The 21,099-nt window shown below is 37.4% G+C and overlaps 1 protein-coding gene across 7 annotated transcripts in view; it reads left to right on the forward strand.

Moving 5' to 3' along the window:
- Positions 1 to 21,099, forward strand: part of Myo61F (unconventional myosin 61F) — a 201,243-nt gene that overhangs the window by 159,623 nt on the left and 20,521 nt on the right. For all 7 annotated transcript variants that reach the window (XM_076198623.1, XM_076198620.1, XM_076198621.1 and 4 more), the window contains 7 exons: positions 12,506 to 12,685; positions 15,148 to 15,360; positions 15,908 to 16,006; positions 16,795 to 16,955; positions 18,403 to 18,572; positions 20,206 to 20,339; positions 20,858 to 21,025. In XM_076198623.1, the coding sequence (XP_076054738.1) occupies positions 12,506 to 12,685; positions 15,148 to 15,360; positions 15,908 to 16,006; positions 16,795 to 16,955; positions 18,403 to 18,572; positions 20,206 to 20,339; positions 20,858 to 21,025 (1,125 nt within the window). The remainder of the gene's footprint in view (positions 1 to 12,505; positions 12,686 to 15,147; positions 15,361 to 15,907; positions 16,007 to 16,794; positions 16,956 to 18,402; positions 18,573 to 20,205; positions 20,340 to 20,857; positions 21,026 to 21,099) is intronic.

Here is a 21,099-nt window from a genome sequence, read left to right on the forward strand (position 1 = left end):
CACACACACACACACACACACACACACACACACACACACACACACACACACATGTACACAAATACACACACACACATGCGTACACTCACATAAACACACAGATGAGACCCCCCTAAGTAAAGCTCATATCACGTACAATTAGACAGTATCCCAACACACACACGCACACACATACACACACGTACACACATACACACACGCACATACATACAGAGAGTATTAACCATAGATCGAGCCATATATGAGCTCTGAGCTCTCTTCCGGGAGGGTAACAGATGTCGATCACGATTCCAGCACGTGATCCCAAGACAGTGATGAGGACCCATTCAGGCAAAAGGCCCGTAAATGACCGCTCAGTCAAGTATTGCTTCATGCGGGGGGGAAGGGGGTGAGGGTGGGGGGGGAGTGATCTCAAATTCCACTTTCAATATTAAACATGACGAACAAGGTTTTCCCCCCAAGCCGCAAGAGAGGATTTAACCTTCCCCGAAGAGAGAGAGAGAGAGAGAGAGAGAGAGAGAGAAGAATTACAAGGAATCTGAGTATCTCAGAGAGGTTTTAAAACCCATACCGGGAAGGAACCGGGGAATCACACTAGTGCTTAACAATGTGTGAGTCGCCTTGTCCAACCGTCTTTTGAACTCATCAATTGAGGAACTGTTTACCACGTCCTTTAGCAGTCCTTTCCAAGGGTTGCAGATTTTGAGAGAGAGAGAGAGAGAGAGGGGGGTAGAGAAAGAGAGAGGGGAGGAGATAAAGTGAGACAGAGAGAGGGAAGGGGAGAGAGAGTGGGTGAGGGTAGAGAGAGAGGGGTGAAGAGAAAGTAAGATAGAGTGGGTGTAGTAGAAAAAGAGAAAGAGTGAGGGAAGGAGATAAAGTGAGACAGAGATAAAGAGAGAATGGGTGGGGGTAGAGAAAGAGGAAGAGAGGGAAGGGAAAGTAAGAGAGTAGGTTAGAGAAAGAGAGGGGGGAGAAAAAGGGAGACAGAGAGAGAGTGGGTGGGGGTAAAGAGAGAGGAAAAGAGAAAGTAAGAGAGACTGGGTGGGGTAGAGAAAGAGAAAAAGGGGAGGAGATTAAGTGAGACAGATAGAGAGATAAAGAGAGAGAGTGAGTGGGTGGGAGAAGAGAAAGAGAGAGGGGAGGAGATAAAGTGAGACTGGGAGAGAGAATGGGGAGAGAAAGAGAGTGGGTGGGGATAGAGAAAGAGAGGGGAGAAGAGAAAGTAAGAGTGAGTGGGTAGGGTAGAGAGAGAGAAAGAGAGAGGGGAGGAGATAAAGTGAGACAGATAGAGAGAAAGAGAGAGGGGAGGAGATAAAGTGAGACACATAGAGATAAAGAGAGAGAGTGAGAGTGAGAAGGAAAAATAATTAGTCAGCGTTTAAATCTTTCCTTGAGTCGTGTCTTGCCATTACAACAGAATCAACCTCCTCAAGGATGCAAACTCGGTACCCCTGAGTGTGTTTACACGACGCTAACTGCACTAATTACCGGCGCGTGTACGGCGCCATGCAACAGTAAACACGCTTTTTTTTTCTTTTCTTTTTTAATCCGGTCATGTTACAAGATGTGGCATAGTCGCATTTTGGGTTATGTGGCAACGTCGCTCTCACTCTCTCTCTCACTCTCTTTCTCTCTCCCTCTCTCTTCTTCAGCACTATACTATATGTACAAATACCCATTAAATATAATGGCACACTTTACTCATTTTATTCTATCTAACGTCAGTTGGCACCCCTCAAGTACAGCTGTATAATACATTAAGTAGACCACGACTTAATTCATACAATAAATTCGACTGAATAATGGAAATCTAGCGCGTCGCAGGTATCAGGGGACCATATGGCTCTGAGTCAGAGACGTGGTGGGGGAGAGATTGAGGGCACATGCTGGAAAGGAAGGATAACACACGAGGAAATGTGGGTCAGTATTTCTTCACACGTGGCTCTGGTCCGTGGGGGTGGCATGCGCTTGAAGGAAAGTGACAGAAGAAAGGCAGCAGATATTAAAATAATAATAATAATAATAATGAAAAATAAATAATTATTCGTCTGAGTGGATCTGGTCCGTAGGGGTGGCATACGTTTGAAGGAAAGTGACAGAAGAAAGGCAGCAGATTAAAAAAAAAAAAAAAAAAATCTTCACCCGTGAGTCTGGTCCGCGGGGGTGGCATACGCTTGAAGGAAAGTGACAGAAGAAAGGCAGCAATTAAAATGATAATAATAATAATGAAAAATAAATAAGTATTCGTCTGAGTGGATCTGGTCCGTAGGGGTGGCATACGTTTGAAGGAAGGTGACAGAAGAAATTCAGCACAAAAAAAAAAAAAAAAAAATCGCCTTCGCGCCTCTGGGCCGTAGGGGCGAAGCGAAAGTTCACCGTTTTGTGCATATAGGTCGTGTGTGTGTGTATTTCTCAACCTGGGAGCAACAGGGGGCGGGGGGTTAGTGTGGGGGGGCTAACCCCCCTCATCTCCCCTTTCCCCCTTAACCTTGATTCTTAACCTAACAAACTTATACCAACTCACATTAGCACCATTTCTAGATTATGTTTTTTCTAGTTTATCTATTTAATACCTTATCTAAGATTCCCTTCAATCTAATTAAATCCTGAAAAAAATATAATAATTAAAAGAATAATATTCAAATTTAATTAATCGAAAAAATGATTTAATATAAACAAATTACGTTGGGTAATTCTATGACTTAATATTTTTCTTAAATATTTTGACAAAACTCACTTCCTGGATGAATAAAATCGCCTGACGGCAGTTTTATGTATAAATTTAGTCTACGGAAGCGTTCTCAACATTGAGGCAAAAAAGGAAAAAGTTGAGGAATTGAGGTTGAAGAGAGAATCCTCAACCTTCTGCGTGAGATTGACGTCGTTCTATCTTTGCTCAGCGGAGCGATCAAAGAAAATAAAAAATAGATGCAAGGTCGTGAGGGAGTGGGGGGGAGGGAGAGGAGGGAGGTCAATGTCACGTTGATCTGTCTGTCTGTCTGTCTCTATCTCTATTTCTATTTATGTCAGCCTGTCTCCTCGCTCTCTCACTGACTGTCTTTCCCCCTCTATCTGTGTGTGTGTGTGTATATATCTATATATATATATATATATATATATATATATATATATATATATATATATATATATATTTCTATATATATACATATATATATATATATATATATATATATATATATATATATATGTCTGCCTGTCTCTCCCACTGTGTCTGTCTGCCTCTCTCTATCTCCGTCTTCCTCTATATCTGTCTGTCTTTCCCTCTTTATCTCTGTCTGTCTACCTCTGTCTGCCTATCTCTCCTCTCTCTCTCTCTCTCTCTCCTGGTGAAACTCTCTGTCGCCAGGCGATTTTATTCACCTCCCTTTGAAATTATTAGATTCACGTCGTGACGTGTCACGTGACGTCACACGTCGTGACGCGTCGCGTGACGTCACATATGACGCGTCACGTGACGTCACAAGTCTTGACGCGTCGCGTGACGTCACACAGGACTTCAAACAACCACTTAACAAACAAGCGGCCCTGATGTGCTCAGTCATGGTATCCGGAGAGAACCCCCCCCCCCCACTGTGGCGCGTTGGTTTCGGTCTCGTCTCAAGTCCGAAGTTCGATCCCCCAATAGTCCCCGGTGACTGCCATTTGCCGTCTCTGGCTGTCCGTGCACACAGGGCATGGGTGATGTATTCGATCACACATAGGCCCCCATTGCCTCTTTCTCTCTCTCTCTCTCTCTCTCTCTCTCTCTCTCTCTCTCTCTATATATATATATATATATATATATATATATATATATATATATATATCCTCCTCGGGGTCATTGCACGTATTCTTGATATAAATTCTGTAATATTCCACGCTATCTGGAGTTTTGTGGGTTGCCTGCTCACTGGAGCACGAGCCAGCAGTTTCCGCTCATCTAGCGTAAATCCGCTGCACCCGTGATTAGGTCCCGGACGGGGGAGGGGGGGATCCCCAGTCCCATCCTTCCCTCCCCCCCCCTAGTGTATAACGTCTTCCTCGCCTTCTTTTAATTAATTTTTATTTAATTTAACTTCGTATGGATTAATTTAATTTAGTTTATTTGTTTTTATATAAGTGTAATTTTATTTTATTCAGTTTATTTATTTATCTCTCCTCACCTCTCTCCTTCTCTCTCTCTCTCTCTTTCTCTCTCTCCCTCCTTATACCTACACATCCTTTTTCTTTTCCTCTCTTCCCATTCTTCCTCCCTTCTCTCTCTCTCTCCCTTCCCCCCCCCTCTCTCTCTCTCTCTCTCTCTCTCTCTCTCTCTCTCCTTCCTTATACCTACTCATCCTTTTTCTCTCTTCACATTCTTCCTCTCTATCCTCGTATTCCCTCCCCCCCTCTCTCTCTCCCCCTTCCTTATACCTACCCTTCTTTTTTCTTTTCCTCTCTTCCCATTCTTCCTATCCTCCTATTCCCTCCCACTTCTCTCTCTTTCTTTCTCTCTCTTCTCACTTCCCATTCTTACTCTCTATCCTCCCATTCCCTTCCCCCCTCTCTCTCTCTCTGTCCCTCTCTCTCTCTCTCTCTCTCTCTCTCTCTCTCTCTCTCTCTCTCTCTCTCTCTCTCTCTCTCTTCTCTCTCTCTCTCTTCTCTCTCTCTCTCTCCCCTTCCTTTTTCTTTTCCTCTCTATCCTCCCACCCACCCTCTCTCTCTCTCTCTCCTCCCAATGCTTAACCTTGCCACCCGTTCGCCTGACCTTCACATTTGAAGAGTCCGGGCCGGAATCGATCCGGGCTCCCCGAGGCTTAATCCGGACCCCAAATCCCGGTTCGAGTCCGGATATATCGGAGGATGCCCGGCGGCGATCTCACCTTTCCGTGGACTCTGAAGGCTGTGGCATTGGCGGGAGGTCGCTCGCTCGGAGGAGCAGCGACAACAGTGCTGCGGCTGTTCCAGGCGCCTCCCCGTCTCATTGGGATGCTGCGCGATTGATAAAAAATAATAATAATAATAATAATAATAAACAAATAAAATAAAATGAAATAAAGTAAATAATGATAATAAAAACAATTATAAAATTATAATAAACAATTTCATAATAATAATAATGATAATAATGATCATTATGATATAATAATAATAATGATAGTAATAACAATAATAAACAATTATACAAATACACACGATAGAAAACGAAAATGAACAAATAAATAAAATGATATATATCAATGAATACATACATACATGAATACAACAAATATAAGACTAAATAGGTCAAAGGAATACTTAAAAAAGTATTTAAACAACAATTGATATTCATAAATACATAATATAGAAAACAAAGATACACAAGCTAGTGCAATATATATATATATATATATATATATATATATATATATATATATATATATAATATATATATATATATATAGATAAAACAAATGGATGGATGAATAAAGTAAAATGGTGACATGAATAAAAAATACACACGTTGACGTGAAAATTATTTCTTTAATATATATATATATATATATATATATAACACGCACACACACACACACAATTACTTCAATATCTATAATGCCGAATCATAACCAATATTAATTTCAATTTTCACTTTCATTCTCGTCAAACTGTTGTAAAGGGAAGACTTTATTAATTTAATGAATGACTCGTAAGATCAGTGATCCGTAAAACCGCTTATTGTAACACTTGATCTCTACGTACTCTCATATAATAAATTATATTACATCGTTGATCCCTAAAATAAATTTATGTTATAATAACTCGTCACTTCGCCCAGGTGTTTGTGTTGTTAAATGCGATGAATATTTCTCTCTCTCTCTCTCTCTCTCTCTCTCTCTCTATATATATATATATATATATATATATATATATATATATGTATATATATATATATTATTTGGATGATGGAGAACATAAACACAGGGGAAGGCTCGGAACCTTAAACACTCTAACGTTTCGTTCGCGTAGAACTTCTTCAGAGAGTGTATGTAGAACTGCAATTGAAGTTTATGTACTAAATCTAATTACCTTTTCGGACACTTGGGAAGGGTCGTTTTTCTGGCGTGCCAGAAAGACGTGTCTAAAATACTTATCAATATATATATATATATATATATATAAATATAGATATATATATATATAATATATATATATATATATATATATTCATTGAAAGTGATAGCTAATTGTGAATCTATTATTTTCTTGTATGTATTTAACGCAAGTTCATAGTAAGACACATGGAAAATACATTTAAGAAAATAATAAATGCACAATTAGCCATCCCTTTCAATGAAATATATATATATTATAATCTCGAAGAACCCACAGTCGGAATAAAAGGAAACTTGGGAGAAAATATAATTTCTATATTTCGGCTAATAGCTATATATAATAAATAGCCGAAATATAGAAGTTATACTTTCTTCTAAGTTTCCTTTTATTCCGACTGTGGGTTCTTTGTGATTAATACATGTATACATATACATATATATATATGTATATATATATATATATAATATATATATATATATGTATATATATGTGTGTGTGTGTGTGTGTGTATGTGTGTGTGTGTTACGTTATTGTTATATTTGGGTTAAGACGACGATTCGCGCGTCCGAGTTTGCCACTGTACTGAGCGGAGAAGAAAAACTCGACCATTTTGTCCTTGGCAGGGCAATTGAACATCGTAATTCAAAGATCATCATGTCTGCGCAAGAAGCGCACGTACACACACACACGCGCGCGTACACACACACACACGTACACACACACACACACACACACACACACACACATACGTACACACATACTCGCATACACAGTCACAAGTCCAACACGTGATCCAAGACCATGGTGGATTACACAAACACATATACATACGTAAACATAAACACAAACACACACATGTACATACACACACACTATAGAGTCACAAGTCCAACACGTGATCCAAGACCATGGTGGATCACACAAACACGCATACATAAACATCCATACACACACACACACACACACACACACACACACACACACACACACACACACTTTCAACGAACGGACGGCTTGACGAACGCTCTGAAGAAAAGTGCAGATTGAGGATACCAACGCAAAGAGAAGTGCCTTTTTGTATTTGCAGGGGGGGGGAATTGCTCGTGAGGTAGTGGGAAAGTAAGGAAAGAGGAGAGGGGGAGGGATTACTGGGGAAATGGAAGATAATGAGGATGTGGAGGACTTGGCCCAGGCAGAAGGGCGGAAGGTCAACATGAAACGACCACCGGATGACGAAATGGCAAATAAAAATGTAAAGATTAGAAGTATAGAGAGGAGAAATACAGTAGAAAGTGACGAGAATATGTTCCAGGGATTTAAAGAGGGTGGGGGGGACACAACCCCCCCCAGACTGATAAGACTAGAGGAGAGAGTTGATAAGGTGATCGAGGACTTGGAACGTAAGTTAGGTAATGTAGGCTCCATTCTACAAAGAATTGAAAGATTGGAAGAACTGGAAAAGGCTAACAGAAACTTAACTGAAGAAGTAGAGGACCTAAAAAGACAGTTAGGAAATGTAAAGGAGGAGAATGAGAAATTGAAGAAGAATAGTAATGAAAACAGTGAGAAAATAGCTACAGAAGCTAAAAATTGGAGAATAACTCAAGAAGGGAATAAGGTTTCATTCACTGACATAGTCAAACAGCAATTGAAAGAACATAATGAAGACTCAGTTATTAAAGTGATGAGACAGAAGGAGAATATAGTAAGAGAATTAGCTGACAAAAAGAAATGTATAATTATATTAGGAATGGAAGAGAAACATAACCCAGATAGAACCGCAAGAATCAAGGAGGAAAATGAAAGGGTAAGCAGTTTATTAAAATTAGTCCAGGAAGATGAACCAGAAATTATAAAGGAAATTGAGGAAAAATTCAGACTCGGAAAATATAGTACAGATAAGACCAGACCAATTAAGATTAAATTCAGGTCACAAACAACGGCAGAGAAAATTCTATCCAAGACAGGGAAACTAGCAACAAATGATCAATATAAAAAGGTATGGATAAAAAGAGAAATGAATAAGGAGGAAAGAGAGGCAGAAAAGCAGAAAAGAATTGAAGCTAAGGCAAAAAACGAGGAAAGAACGGAGTCAGAGAAAGAGAGATTCTATTGGAGAGTAGTGAACATGAAAATAAAGCAGTTCGACATACTAAAGAAAAACATAAGGGAAACAGAGAACACAATGGAAGTGGCAGAAAACTAAGAGTGTCTTACACAAATATAGATGGATTGATAACAGGATTGAATGAACTGAATGATTATTTGAAAGAAAAAGAACCGGACATAATGGGAATTGTAGAAACAAAATTAAAAGGCCCACTACCACCCAACAGTGTAGGACATGATACATACAATTATTGGATTAGAAACAGAGAGAAAAAACAAGGGGGTGGAGTTATGTTCCTGACAAAGAAGGATATAAACGTGAAAGGTGTCATATATGGAAAGAATACAGTAGAGATGATTATGATAGAAGTGGAAGACCGAGATAAGAAGAGCAGAAAATTTGTGATCAACTATGTGCCTCCGAAAACAGCCTCATGGGAGGAGAATGAACATAAAAGTATGTTAGAGGACACAAAGATAGCATTAACTAAAATAATGGAAGACGGAGGAAGAATAGTTATGATGGGCGACTTTAATTGCAAAGAAATCTGCTGGGAAGAAATGACAGTAAAGAGTGGTGATGACTCATGGGGAAATGCTCTACTTGAGATGATTACTGACCATTCAATGACACAATGGATACAAGAGAACACTAGGTATAGAAATGAAGAAGAACCATCGAGGCTAGACTTAATAATTACATCTGAACCTAGAATAGTGGACAAGATTGAATATAAAACACCAATAGGTAAAAGTGACCACATATTGATTGAACTGGAACTTAATGAAGAAAAATATATGAAAAGAAATGAACAATATAGAAAAGGAAGAATGATGTATGAAAAAACAAACTTTGATAAAATAAGAGAATTCTTCCAACAAGAAAACTGGGAAGAAATATACAAAGAAGAAACATCAGTGGAAGAGAAATGGAATATTTTGACAAAAATTTACAAAGAAGGAGTGGAAAAGTATGTCCCAAGACAAAAACAAGAAAAAGAATATGTAAAATGCTGGTACAACAAAAGTTGTAGGGAGTTAAAAGACAAAAGAGACAAAGCCTGGACCGGATGGAAAAAAGACAGAAGACCTGAAAAATGGAAAATATATACTGGTTATAGAAATGAATATGTACAAAAGTGCAGAGAGGAAAAAAGAAAATATGAAAAAGATGTTATAGAAAAGTGTAAAGATCAACCAAAACTATTCTACAGATTTGTAAACAATAAACTGAAAAACAAACAAGACTTGGAGAAATTAAGACAAGGGGGAGTTGAATACACTGAGGAAATGGAAATGGCAGAAATTATGAACAAACATTTTAAATCAGTGTTTACAAGGGAAAATATACAACCTGAAGAGATTGAGTGGAAGGAAAAAGTCCCCCCTATGGAAGAAATAGAAGTAACGAAGAATGAAATATTGACACACTTGGGTAATTTTGATGGGCCAGATGAAATAGCAAACTGGATTCTGAAAGAATGTAGGAATGAACTGGCAGACAAAATACATAGCATAATAAGCAGTTCCTTAAAAGAAGGAAAAGTTCCAGAAGATTGGAAAAAAGCAAATATAGTACCTATATATAAAGGAGGAAATAAAGAAGAACCTACCAACTATAGACCAGTCTCTCTAACAAGTACAATAGCAAAAATATGTGAAAGAATTATCAAAAGTAGATGGGTAAAATACTTGGAAAAAAACAACGTACTAAATCCAAGGCAATTTGGATTCAGACAAGGACGATCATGCGTCACCAATTTAATATGTTTCTATTCAAGGCTAATAGATATAATACAAGAAAGAGATGGATGGGCTGATTGTGCATTTCTAGACCTAAAAAAAGCTTTTGACAAAGTACCACATAAGAAGTTGCTTAAGAAATTAGAATATGAAGGAGGAATACAAGGTAATTTGCTAATTTGGATGGAAGACTTTTTGCAAGAAAGAAAAATGCGAGTAGTGATAAGAGATCAGCACTCAAAATGGAATGAAGTAATAAGCGGTGTCCCGCAGGGAACAGTTCTGGCCCCAATAATGTTTGCTATATATATTAATGATATGGATGAAGGAATTGAAAGCTATATGAGCTTCTTTGCAGATGATGCAAAATTACTGAAAAGAGTGAAAACTGAAGAAGATTGTGAATCACTACAGAGAGATCTAAATAAAGTACAAGAATGGAGTAGGAAGTGGGAGATGGAGTTCAATACAAAAAAGTGTAGTATAATGGAATTTGGAAAAAGCAAAAACAGAATAACAGGATCATATAATTTGGGAGAAGAAGGAATAAAAAGAGTAGAAAATGAGAGGGACCTGGGAGTCATTGTTATGAATAATATGTCACCTGAGAAACATATAAATAAGATTTTTGGAGAAACTTATAATTTAATAAGAACAATCAAAGTGGCATTTACATACCTGGATGAAGAAATGGTGAGGAAAATCCTAGTCACCCTGATAAGACCAAGATTGGAATATGCAGCAACGATATGGTCACCAAGTACAAAAAAATGTATAAAAAAACTTGAAAGAATACAAAGAGCAATTACTAAACTGGCACCAACACTCTCAAAACTATCATATGAAGAGAGACTACAAAAACTTAAACTACAGACACTAGAGAAAAGAAGAGAGAGAGGAGATTTGATAGCTATTTACAGAATCATGAAAGGCATAGAAATTACTGATAGAGAGAATCTGATAAAATGGGATGACAGAAATACAAGAGGACACGGAAAGAAAATAAAAAAAAAAGACAACTATAGAAGAGATTTGAAAAAGAACAGCTTTCCTCACAGAGCAATAGACAGTTGGAACAAGTTAGATGAGAAAGTGGTGTGTGCAAAAACAATACATGAATTTAAAAATAGTTTAGATAAAATGAGATATGAAGACGGGACCCCACGAGCATAGCTCCCCTTCCCGTAAAATACAACTAGGTAAATACAACTAGGTAAATACACACACACATCTGGAACAAACTGGACAAAACAATAGTGTGTGCAAAAAAAAACCATACACGAATTTAAAAGCAAATTAGATACTGCGAGATACAAAGACGGGACACTCACGAACATAGCTCCCCTTCCCGTAAGATACTAGGTAAATACATACACACACACACACACACATACACACACACATAAACATACACGCACACACAGATATATTTCCAAACGTATAATGAAAAATGAATGAAAATATTGTAAATGTACGATATATATATATATATATCCTATAATACGGAAAAAATTGTACTAGTCACGTGGTAGGAGACTATCCCGTACTAAGGGCAAAGGTGACAAAGATGGCGTAAGTCCATTCAGTGTCAGCCTTGATGACATTTACGAGTGCGCAGACTAATTATTATTATTACTATTGTCATCATCATCATCATCATTATTATTATCATTTTGGTGAATGGCTGTTTTTATTCGGCTACCCCCTCTATAAGGGGAAAATGGCCTGTCGTATATTCATATGTTATGTACTAAATGAATTATTTCTTCTATTTTCTAATTATTATTATTGATATTATTATTATTATTATTATTATTGTCAACATTATTATTATTTTATTTATTTTTTTGTGAATGGTTGTTTCCGTTCGGCTACCCCCTCTGTTAGGGGAAAATGGCCTTAAGTATATTCATATGATGTGTACTAAATTCATTATTTCTTGTATAAATTTTCTCCTACTGCCTCCTCCCCACTTTGTTGAATAAAATCGCCTGACGACATCAGCCAGGACAAAACACAGATATATCAAATATAACAACAATTTTCCCCTCAAATATCTATGACACAATCAAATATTTTTCCACAATTTTTTAAAATAATTAAAAAATCTCAAATATTTATAACACAATAGCCTATTTTTCAAAATATTTATTCCTAAAATACTTATAACACAATAACCTGCTTTTTTCTCAAATATTTATAACAGTAAAATATGTGTCTCAAATATTCAAAACACAATAGAATATTTTTCTAAAATATTTATAACAATATTTTTTCTCAAATATTCATAACGCAACCTATTTTTCCTCAAATACTTGTAACACAATAAAAAATTCTCAAGCATTTATAACACACACACACACACATATATATATATATATATATATATTAACCACAATGCACTTTAATTCTAAGCCATCAAAGGCCGACATGCAGAAATTGAAATGTGGTACTGCCAAGGTATACACACACACACACATATATATATATATATATATATATATTCTTATCTATTTATTTCATTTATTTATTATTATTTTCTTATAAATTCAATTCTTTTTTCGTCTTTTTCCCACGCCAGGGCGATCCCGTCGGCGGTCACATCCTGAACTACCTTCTCGAGAAGTCCCGGGTCGTGCACCAGGAACAGGGCGAGAGGAACTTCCACATCTTCTACCAGCTGCTGGCGGGGGCCTCCGACGAGCGCCTCGAGCGACTCCGCCTCGAAAGGGACCCCAACGCCTATTTCTACCTGAAGCAGGTGGGACCACGTGCTGGGCGCGTGATCGACAGTTGTTTTTCAATCTCCCGAACGAGAGCCCGGAGGCCGTATGTGGTCCGGTCGACGTGTGTGTGTGTGTGTGTTTGTGTATGTCCACCTAATCGCTGTATACAAGACCTACATTCGTGGAGTCCTGTGTCCCGCGTTTTATCTAACTGTAATATATAAGATTATTACTATGTTCATGGGGTCCCGTCTCTGTCTCCGTTTCACAAATTCTCCTTTAGACTAGTTTATTTTGCCCCCCCCCCATATATATATATATATATATATATATATATATATATATATATATATGTATATATATATATATATATATATATATATATATATGTATGTATATATGTATATTAATTGTGTGTGCGTGAGAGAGAACACTACTAACTAGGGATTAACCTAATTAAGTCTGCCAGGCGCTAACCAGGAGAAAATAGTTAAAGTGTGCCAAATTCACTGCAGTGATGCCTTGGAGGTATCGACGACCATATGTCACTAGGAGAAACTGAAGAGGAGGAGGCCGAGGAGGAGGAGAAGGAGGAGGAGGAAGCCAGGTGTCAAAGAGGAGAGATCATCGAAGTTGAAAGTGGATCATAATGTTACGTGACGGTGGGCCTTAGGGGCGTCGTGCATAGCCGGTCATATTTACTGCATAAATAATTGTATATATTTTGATTTTCCTCCTTGTTATTTTATGTCACTTCCATTATAATTCAAGTATTTATTGATAGTTTTAATTTTTATTATTATTATCGGTATTATTATTATTTTCAAAACTGGGCTGGGAAAAAGAAAGCTTGTGATTGGTGGATCCGTACTCTCCGCATTCACCAATCAGGGAGGATAGATCTCAAGATAATTGAATAATTAATCATTATTATTATAATTAATATTATTATATATATTTTTCTCTTAGTTGATAAATTTCCGAAGGTTGGTGGAGGATTATTATTTTGTTTTATTTTATTATTTTTTTCCTAAGTTGATAAATTTCCGAAGGTTGGTGCCTCAGGATTGATGACTCACTGAGAGGGTTAGTGATGCGCATCGGAGATGCAATGGTCGGATAGTGTATATACTCAACCATTCCACCACAACGCACCTGCTATTTAGCTGGATAAAACCAAAGGGAATTAATCGAGATGATAATAAATCTGATTTTGAAGATTGTTACATCAACTTGTTTTATTTATTTAATTATTGTATACGTATTTATATATATTCACTAATTTGTCCACTGTATAGTGGGTACGTGCCTTTGACTTGGCGACCATTCTTGTAAAAGAGGAAAAAAACTTGATACATAGGTACATATATCTTTGTGTTTATCGCAAATGCTGCCTTCCCAGGATCAATAACAAACATGGTGGCGAAGGAAAGCGAGAGTACAAACGGGGACGAGAATAGTGTGGCAATTAGAGCACAGGCAGGCTGCACAGCATGAAGGCCCATGAGAGTGCAGAGAGGCCATGGCATTACAACTTCATTTCGTGGAAGTCCAAAGGTTGCCTAGATGATCTGGTGTCACACATACACACGCACGCTCACTCTCTCAAAATTTCTTTATTTTACGTTCTCTGTTTTAGGCTCTATTATTTTTTCTCTTTTCCCTCAATTCCTCTTCCTACACCTCTCTTCCATTCTATTTTTCCATATCTTGACTCGATCTCACTTTCTCTTTATTCCTTCACCTCTCCCTCCTCCTCCTCCTCCTTGCCTCTTTTTTCTGGTTCCTAGGAGTCTTGACTTGTTTCATAAATTTGTCTAATTGTCCTGCTAACCTTGATTTTCTCTTTGCCCCGTCTGCCTATTTTCTCTTGTTCCTATTGTATTCTTCATCCACATTTATTTTCTTTGCTTTTCTTTATCTACCCCTCTCGCTCTATATTCTCTCTGTCTTTATACTAGGTTTCATTATGGAATTAAATTATTTTCCTATCCCTATCCTCTGTATTCCCAACAAACACAAACAACAACAAAGTCTACTTTGTTTCCCCCCTTTAAGAAGGTTAGCCAGTTCAGAATATGGCTCAACACTTGGCAGGAGGAAAATATAGAAAGGGGAATCCCTGGTCCCATTTTGTTGCCTTTTATGACATTCATGGGAACTTGATGGCAGTATTCTTATTCCCCTGCCACAGATGCATAGACGTAACAAGCCCTTTTCTTCCAGAGCCAATAGACATTAGTGATGATCATTTGCTGTTGTTAGAAGTGAAGTAAAAAAAAAAAATAATAATAATGATAATAAAATAAATAAATAAATGAATAAAATAAATAAATAAATGAATAAAATAAACAAATCAATCAATCAATAAAAATAAACAAATCAATCAATAAATAAAAATAAACAAATCAATCAATCAATAAAAATAAACAAATCAATCGGTCAATAAAAAGTAAATAAATGAATAATATGAATAAATAAAATCCATCTTTTCCAGGGCAAATGCTGTACAGTTGACTCCATTAATGACGCAAAAGACTACACAGTGGTGGAGAAGGCCCTGCGCACTATTGACTTCACATCCGAAGAGGAAGAGGCCATTTGGAGCATAGTTAGCGCTATTCTGCACCTCGGGAATGTCTCCTTCACCAAGAACGACCAAGGCCACGCTCAAGTAGTGAATAAAGAACTGACTCAACATATCAGTGAGGTGACTGATTTTTTTTTTTTTTTTCTTTGTCATCTGTTGTGACTATTGAAGCCTTACCAATATTATTTTGGTATATCATATATTATTGTCAAATTTGATCAATTTTGAATTCAGTGGTAATTATAATATGGTAGGAGTCTTGATTGTCATGATGATTAACATATTATTTTGTTTCTATTGATATATTGTTGTTTGTGATAGTGCAAGTTTCCTTAATGATTAATATGGTGGAAAAAAACTTGCTTATAATGAATGATGACTTATAACATTACCTTTTTTATCTTTGACATTATTTATTATTAGTATGTAATTGTTGAGACAATTTTAGATAATTTGCACAATTTCTTATAAGTCATGTGTTTTGTAAAATATCTAAAAACATCACTGTGCATTAAATTTTGTTACTAAGATTTATTTCTTTGTTTATTTATAGCAAATGCAGCTTTCCTGTCTTGCGTTATTGAATTAAAACGAATATGTAAAATTATTTGGTTTACATCCAAATTTATGGTAAAAATTTTAATCAAATTGGTTCTTTGGTCTGTAGCTGCTGGGCGGAGAAGAAAAGCAGGTTGAGAAGGCACTCACACATCGCACGATTGAGGCTCGGGGTGATGTGGTCACGTCGCCTCTCACACCCGATCAGGTGAGATACGAGATTTGTCTATTTGCAAATAATCCCCTGTTACCATGGTGATAGGGTTGAATTCATGTGTTCATTTAATCACTGAATTAATTAATTTTCATCTTATTTTGTGGAGTATGTGGGGATGGAATGGGTGGGAGTGGATTTTATGTCTTTGTTTTTGGCTACCTTGTGAGGGGGAAAAAGCCGTTGGTGTATGTACGTATTTTATTTATTTATTTTTTCTGGGCAATGAAATTATCCAAAATAACAAAGAACAAAGTTTTCAAAAACCATTAGACCCATGAGCTATATATTATGTCTTTAACACTTTTATTGACAACAAAATTCTTTACTTCTCACACATCCCTACGAAATTCTTTCCATATTTAGTCATCCAAAATGCTGTGTCTTGCTGCACTGCTTCTGACCCAGGCAGTGTGCCATGGGTCGGGGATGGCCCCTCATCCACAAGGAGCTAAAATATTTGGGTGTGGGGTGTATGGTGGGTGAGGGCATGTCTTTACTGGCCAACCTCCTTATAAGGAAGGAAAGAGCCTTTCGGTTAATGTTCATATAACACTTGGGAAGCTCACTGGCTGAGCAGGTTAGGGCGTCATTACTTGTGGCAAAGGTCAAGGAGATGGTGGTTCGAATCCTGCCACCGGCAAAGTTGAACCAAGGGCATGGTTAATTAAATACCATGCTACAAAGTCCTCTGTAAGGGGCACAGTCCTAGCCTTCCGATGGGAGGAGTTTCTGACATTAAATCATAACAACACTGATTAATTCTTCGGCTACTTTCCCAGGCTGCCTACGCCCGTGATGCTTTGGCAAAAGCCGTGTACGAGCGCGTGTTCAGCTGGCTGGTGAGACGTATCAACCAGTCTCTACAGAGCAGCGAGCCAGGCCGCAAGACCCTTCTGGGTATCCTCGACATCTATGGCTTCGAAATCTTCGACAATAATGGGTAAGGTATACCGTATTTCCTGCAGTAATTGTTTTCGTGAAATTGTTAATAGTGTTGATTCAAATTTAATAGAAATGTATGCATAATTTCATGAATTATTAACAGACTTGTTCAGACATTTATGCATAATTTCATTATCATAATACTGTATTACCTGCAATAGTGTCAATTCAAATTTAATAGAAATGTATGCATAATTTCATTATGGTTAGCATCACTTTCACGAGTCATTAACAGACTCGTACATAAATTCATGCATAATTTCATTATCATAATTAAATGATCAAACTCCTTGATACAATAAGTGTGTTTTTTTATGCATTTGAATTGATTTATTAAAAGAAAAAAATATCATATACTCGTGTATGGGCAATGAAATTGGCCATTAAGGTAAGGAAGGAAAATAAATGTACTGAATTTGGTTTGATCTTTGGATTTTCTTTGTGTGCTCATCTCCACTCTTTGTTTCTCTCCACACCCAAACCTTTCTCTTCCTTGATATTATCTCTCCTTCAATCTCCTTCAGTTGTTGTACCCTCCTCCTGTTGAGCAATTTTCCTTGTCTCTTCTGTTTTACTTTCACCCTTAATCCTGTGCCAGGGTGACCGCTTCCTTGCAACTGAATTATTTTATTTTGTTTTGCAACAACTAGAGAAAAGTAATCACCATGTTCTCCAAGTTTCCTTTTTGATATGTTGTTCTTCAATACATGTTATATTATACTGCACTCCTATTTTACATCTATAGTATTATAAATCCTTTTTTGCTTTGTTTCCCCCATTGATTTATGTAATCTCTCATTTATTGTTTTGCTTTGTTTTTGTTTGATATTGTTGTGAATGTTGTAGCTTTGAAATACCACAGAAGATCCTATCCCGAATTTTGCCCTTTCAATGTCTTCAATTTTCTTCGAGATTCTTGATCTTCCTAAGTCTCTATTCCTCTTGTGTTTTTATTTTCACAAATGATTCTTTCCTGTCCTGTTTTTGTTTTGTCCATTTTTCCCTATGTTTATTTATAATCTTCCTCCATTTCTTGTCTACCTCCTTCCATTTTTCTTCTGTTCATCTGTAAGGCTTCTGGTTTTTTTTTTCTCCTTTTATTCTGTCCATACTTCCTTTGTTTGTTTATAATCTTCTTCCTTTTCTTGTTTACTTCCAGTTTCCTTCTGTTCATCTGAAATGCTTCTGATATTTTTCTGTTTTTTGTGTCCATATTTCCTTTGTATTCCTCCCATTTTTGGTCCTCTTCTACTATTACTCCTCTCATCCAGTGTTATTAGTAGCGTTAGTTCCCTAGCTTGCCTCATGGCATGCTATCCTTAGTTGCCCCCATATTAGCCGCCCATAATCGTCCTGTACCGACACAACACCCCATAGCGAGCCTCTCCCAACACCGTAATAGCAGCTGACCGTGTCCCTTCCCGAACACCCTCCGCCCTTCTCAGGTTCGAGCAGTTCTGCATCAATTTCTGCAACGAGAAGCTCCAGCAGGTGTTCATCGAGCTGACCCTCAAGAGCGAGCAGGAGGAGTATCGGAAAGAGGGCATCGAGTGGGAGCAGGTGGACTACTTCAATAACAAGATCATCTGTGACCTGGTTGAAGAGAAGCATAAAGGTGAGGAAAGATGCGACACTGGTTGGGAACAACTGACCTCTCCAACACAGAGTCATGTTTATTTAATCCATTTATTATATTATTTCATATTATATATTTATTTGATTATCATTATTATTTATTTATTTTTTATTTATTTATTTATTTTCTATTTATTTATTTATTTTTACTTATTCGTAAAAATAAATAAATAAATAAAAAATATTATTTAGGGATGAAATGGGTGGGAGTGATTTTATGCCTTTCCCTTTTTGGCTACCTCCCTTGAAAGGGGGAAAAAGCCTTGGTATATGTATGTATGTATGTATTTATTTTTACATTTTTAATGACAAACAATTTTACTAGGTTCAGGTGCGGATGTGTATGGTTGGTGTATGTTTTATCTTGGCCACCATCCCTATAAGGGGAAATCCTTTTATTTATGGTGTGGGCTCCTTACAAAATAGGACCTTGATCAATTGGGACCTTATTTTGTCCTTAGTCTACCTTCTGAGCTGAATCAAATTATAAAAAATAAAATGATAGTAAGTCATCGTATAAGAAATTAATGTTATATTAGCATGGCTTATTATCTTTCTATTGATTGTAGAATCTTACAAAATTAATGTATTTACATATCTTAGCATCAATTTCAACAATAAAGTTCATTCAACCACCCCTTCCATCTCAACACCACAGGGTTGAAGGTTGATTTTATCCCCTTCACACTGTTTGGGTCAAAAGCAGTGCAGTGAGGCACAGTTTTCCCATATCAGGACCCAGGAGCTGGACATGGTTTATCCCCTCTGCTTCACTATATGGTGACCCCTTCTTATATACATACATATACCAAAGGCTTTTTCCCCCTTAAATGGGAGGTAGCCAAAAAACAAAGGCATAAAATCCACTCCCATCCATTCCATCCCCAATACACTCCACTCCCCTCCACCCTCTACCCTCCCTCTTGTCTTGGCTCCTCCTAGATGACGGGTCATCCCTGCATCTCACCCACTGCCCTGGGTAAGAAGTAGTGTCACAAGACACAGCACATCCACAGCAAGGCCACTTCGTTAAATCAGTGATTCCCCTCTCCGCGTTCCCTCATGCAGAAATGGAGAAGATGGGGGAGAAATCACTTCAGGTTGCATCAATTTATTTTTCATACATACTTCCTCACCCTCCATCCCTCACCCATGTCCCCTCATGGATCACAGCATCATCCATATACAACCAATCTCCATTCACCCCTGTCTTCTGTCCTCTCCCGTCCTTCCTCAACAGACATTCCCCTCTTCCCCAAAGCCCTTTTCACCCCATCCATCCATCTCATCCTTGGTCGTCCCCTCATGTTCACTCCTTCCACATCTGCCTTCCCTTACCTCTTTACTAGTCTTTCTTCACTCATTCTTTCCATGTGTCCAAACCATCCCAATACTCTTTCATCCACCCTATCTCCCAACTCCCTTACCACCCCTGTTCTCCTCCTCACCTCCTCATTTCTCACTCTATCCAGCCTAGGAACCCCTATCATACTTCTCAGACACCTCATCTCAAACACATTCAAACTCTTTCTCTATCCCTCTATTATGTTCCATAGCACTGTAATATCATAAACTGAAGATTACAATAAAACCAAATCTTTCATTGCTTACAGGCATCATTTCCCTGCTGGACGAGGAATGTTTGCGTCCTGGTGACACAAACGATCTTACTTTCTTGAGTAAACTTAACTGTCACTTGGTTCACCATCCACACTACTTCAGTTACGAAACGTCTACGGACCACAAGGTAAGAGAGTTGCTGTGGCATGTGTCTTACAGAAATGTTGGAGAATTATTACAACTGTTATTTGACAGTGTGAAGACCTATATCATGTCAGATGCTTATGTGAAAATACCTAAAATGTTTTAGGTCAATGGTTCTCAAATGATGGTTCATGGTGACTTTGTGCATGGTCCACAAGATGTCCACTACATTTAGTAATGAACTGGAAATTGGTGCATATGTTTTTAAATTTGTTGTGTATGCTTAATTTATTCATACTCAAAAATGAAATGGTCCATGACTTCTTTTTAATTGGACTGGTGGTCTGAAACAAGTCGAGAACCATTTTGAAAAATATGGACCCCCCATGAGTTCTATAGATTACTAAATCTAGTTTCTTACACCAAGTATTGTGTATTAAATTTGTTTACCATTGATGTGAAATGTAAATTCATTTAGAACCTGTTGTATATCATTATTTTTTATTTATTTATTTTATTTATTTATTTATTTATTTATTTTGTTTTTTTATTCACAAAAAGATCAAGAAACAAATAAACCCAGATGAATTCAGACTTCGCCACTATGCCGGAAATGTTGCCTACTCTGTTAAGAGCTTCATTGACAAGAACAACGACCTCCTCTTCCGGGACTTGAAAGAAGCTATGGCAAAAGTTTCAAATCTGGTTGTAAAAGAAGTTTTTCCCAAGGTAAGTGTAAACTTAAATCTTGGCACCAGGAGCTGCCAAGACAAGAGGAAGGGAAGAGAGTGGAGGGGAGTGGA

The sequence above is a fragment of the Oratosquilla oratoria genome, chromosome 15, assembly GCF_046742065.1.
Source record: "Oratosquilla oratoria isolate Oo_2021 chromosome 15, ASM4674206v1, whole genome shotgun sequence".
Classification (NCBI taxonomy): Eukaryota; Metazoa; Arthropoda; class Malacostraca; order Stomatopoda; family Squillidae; genus Oratosquilla; species Oratosquilla oratoria.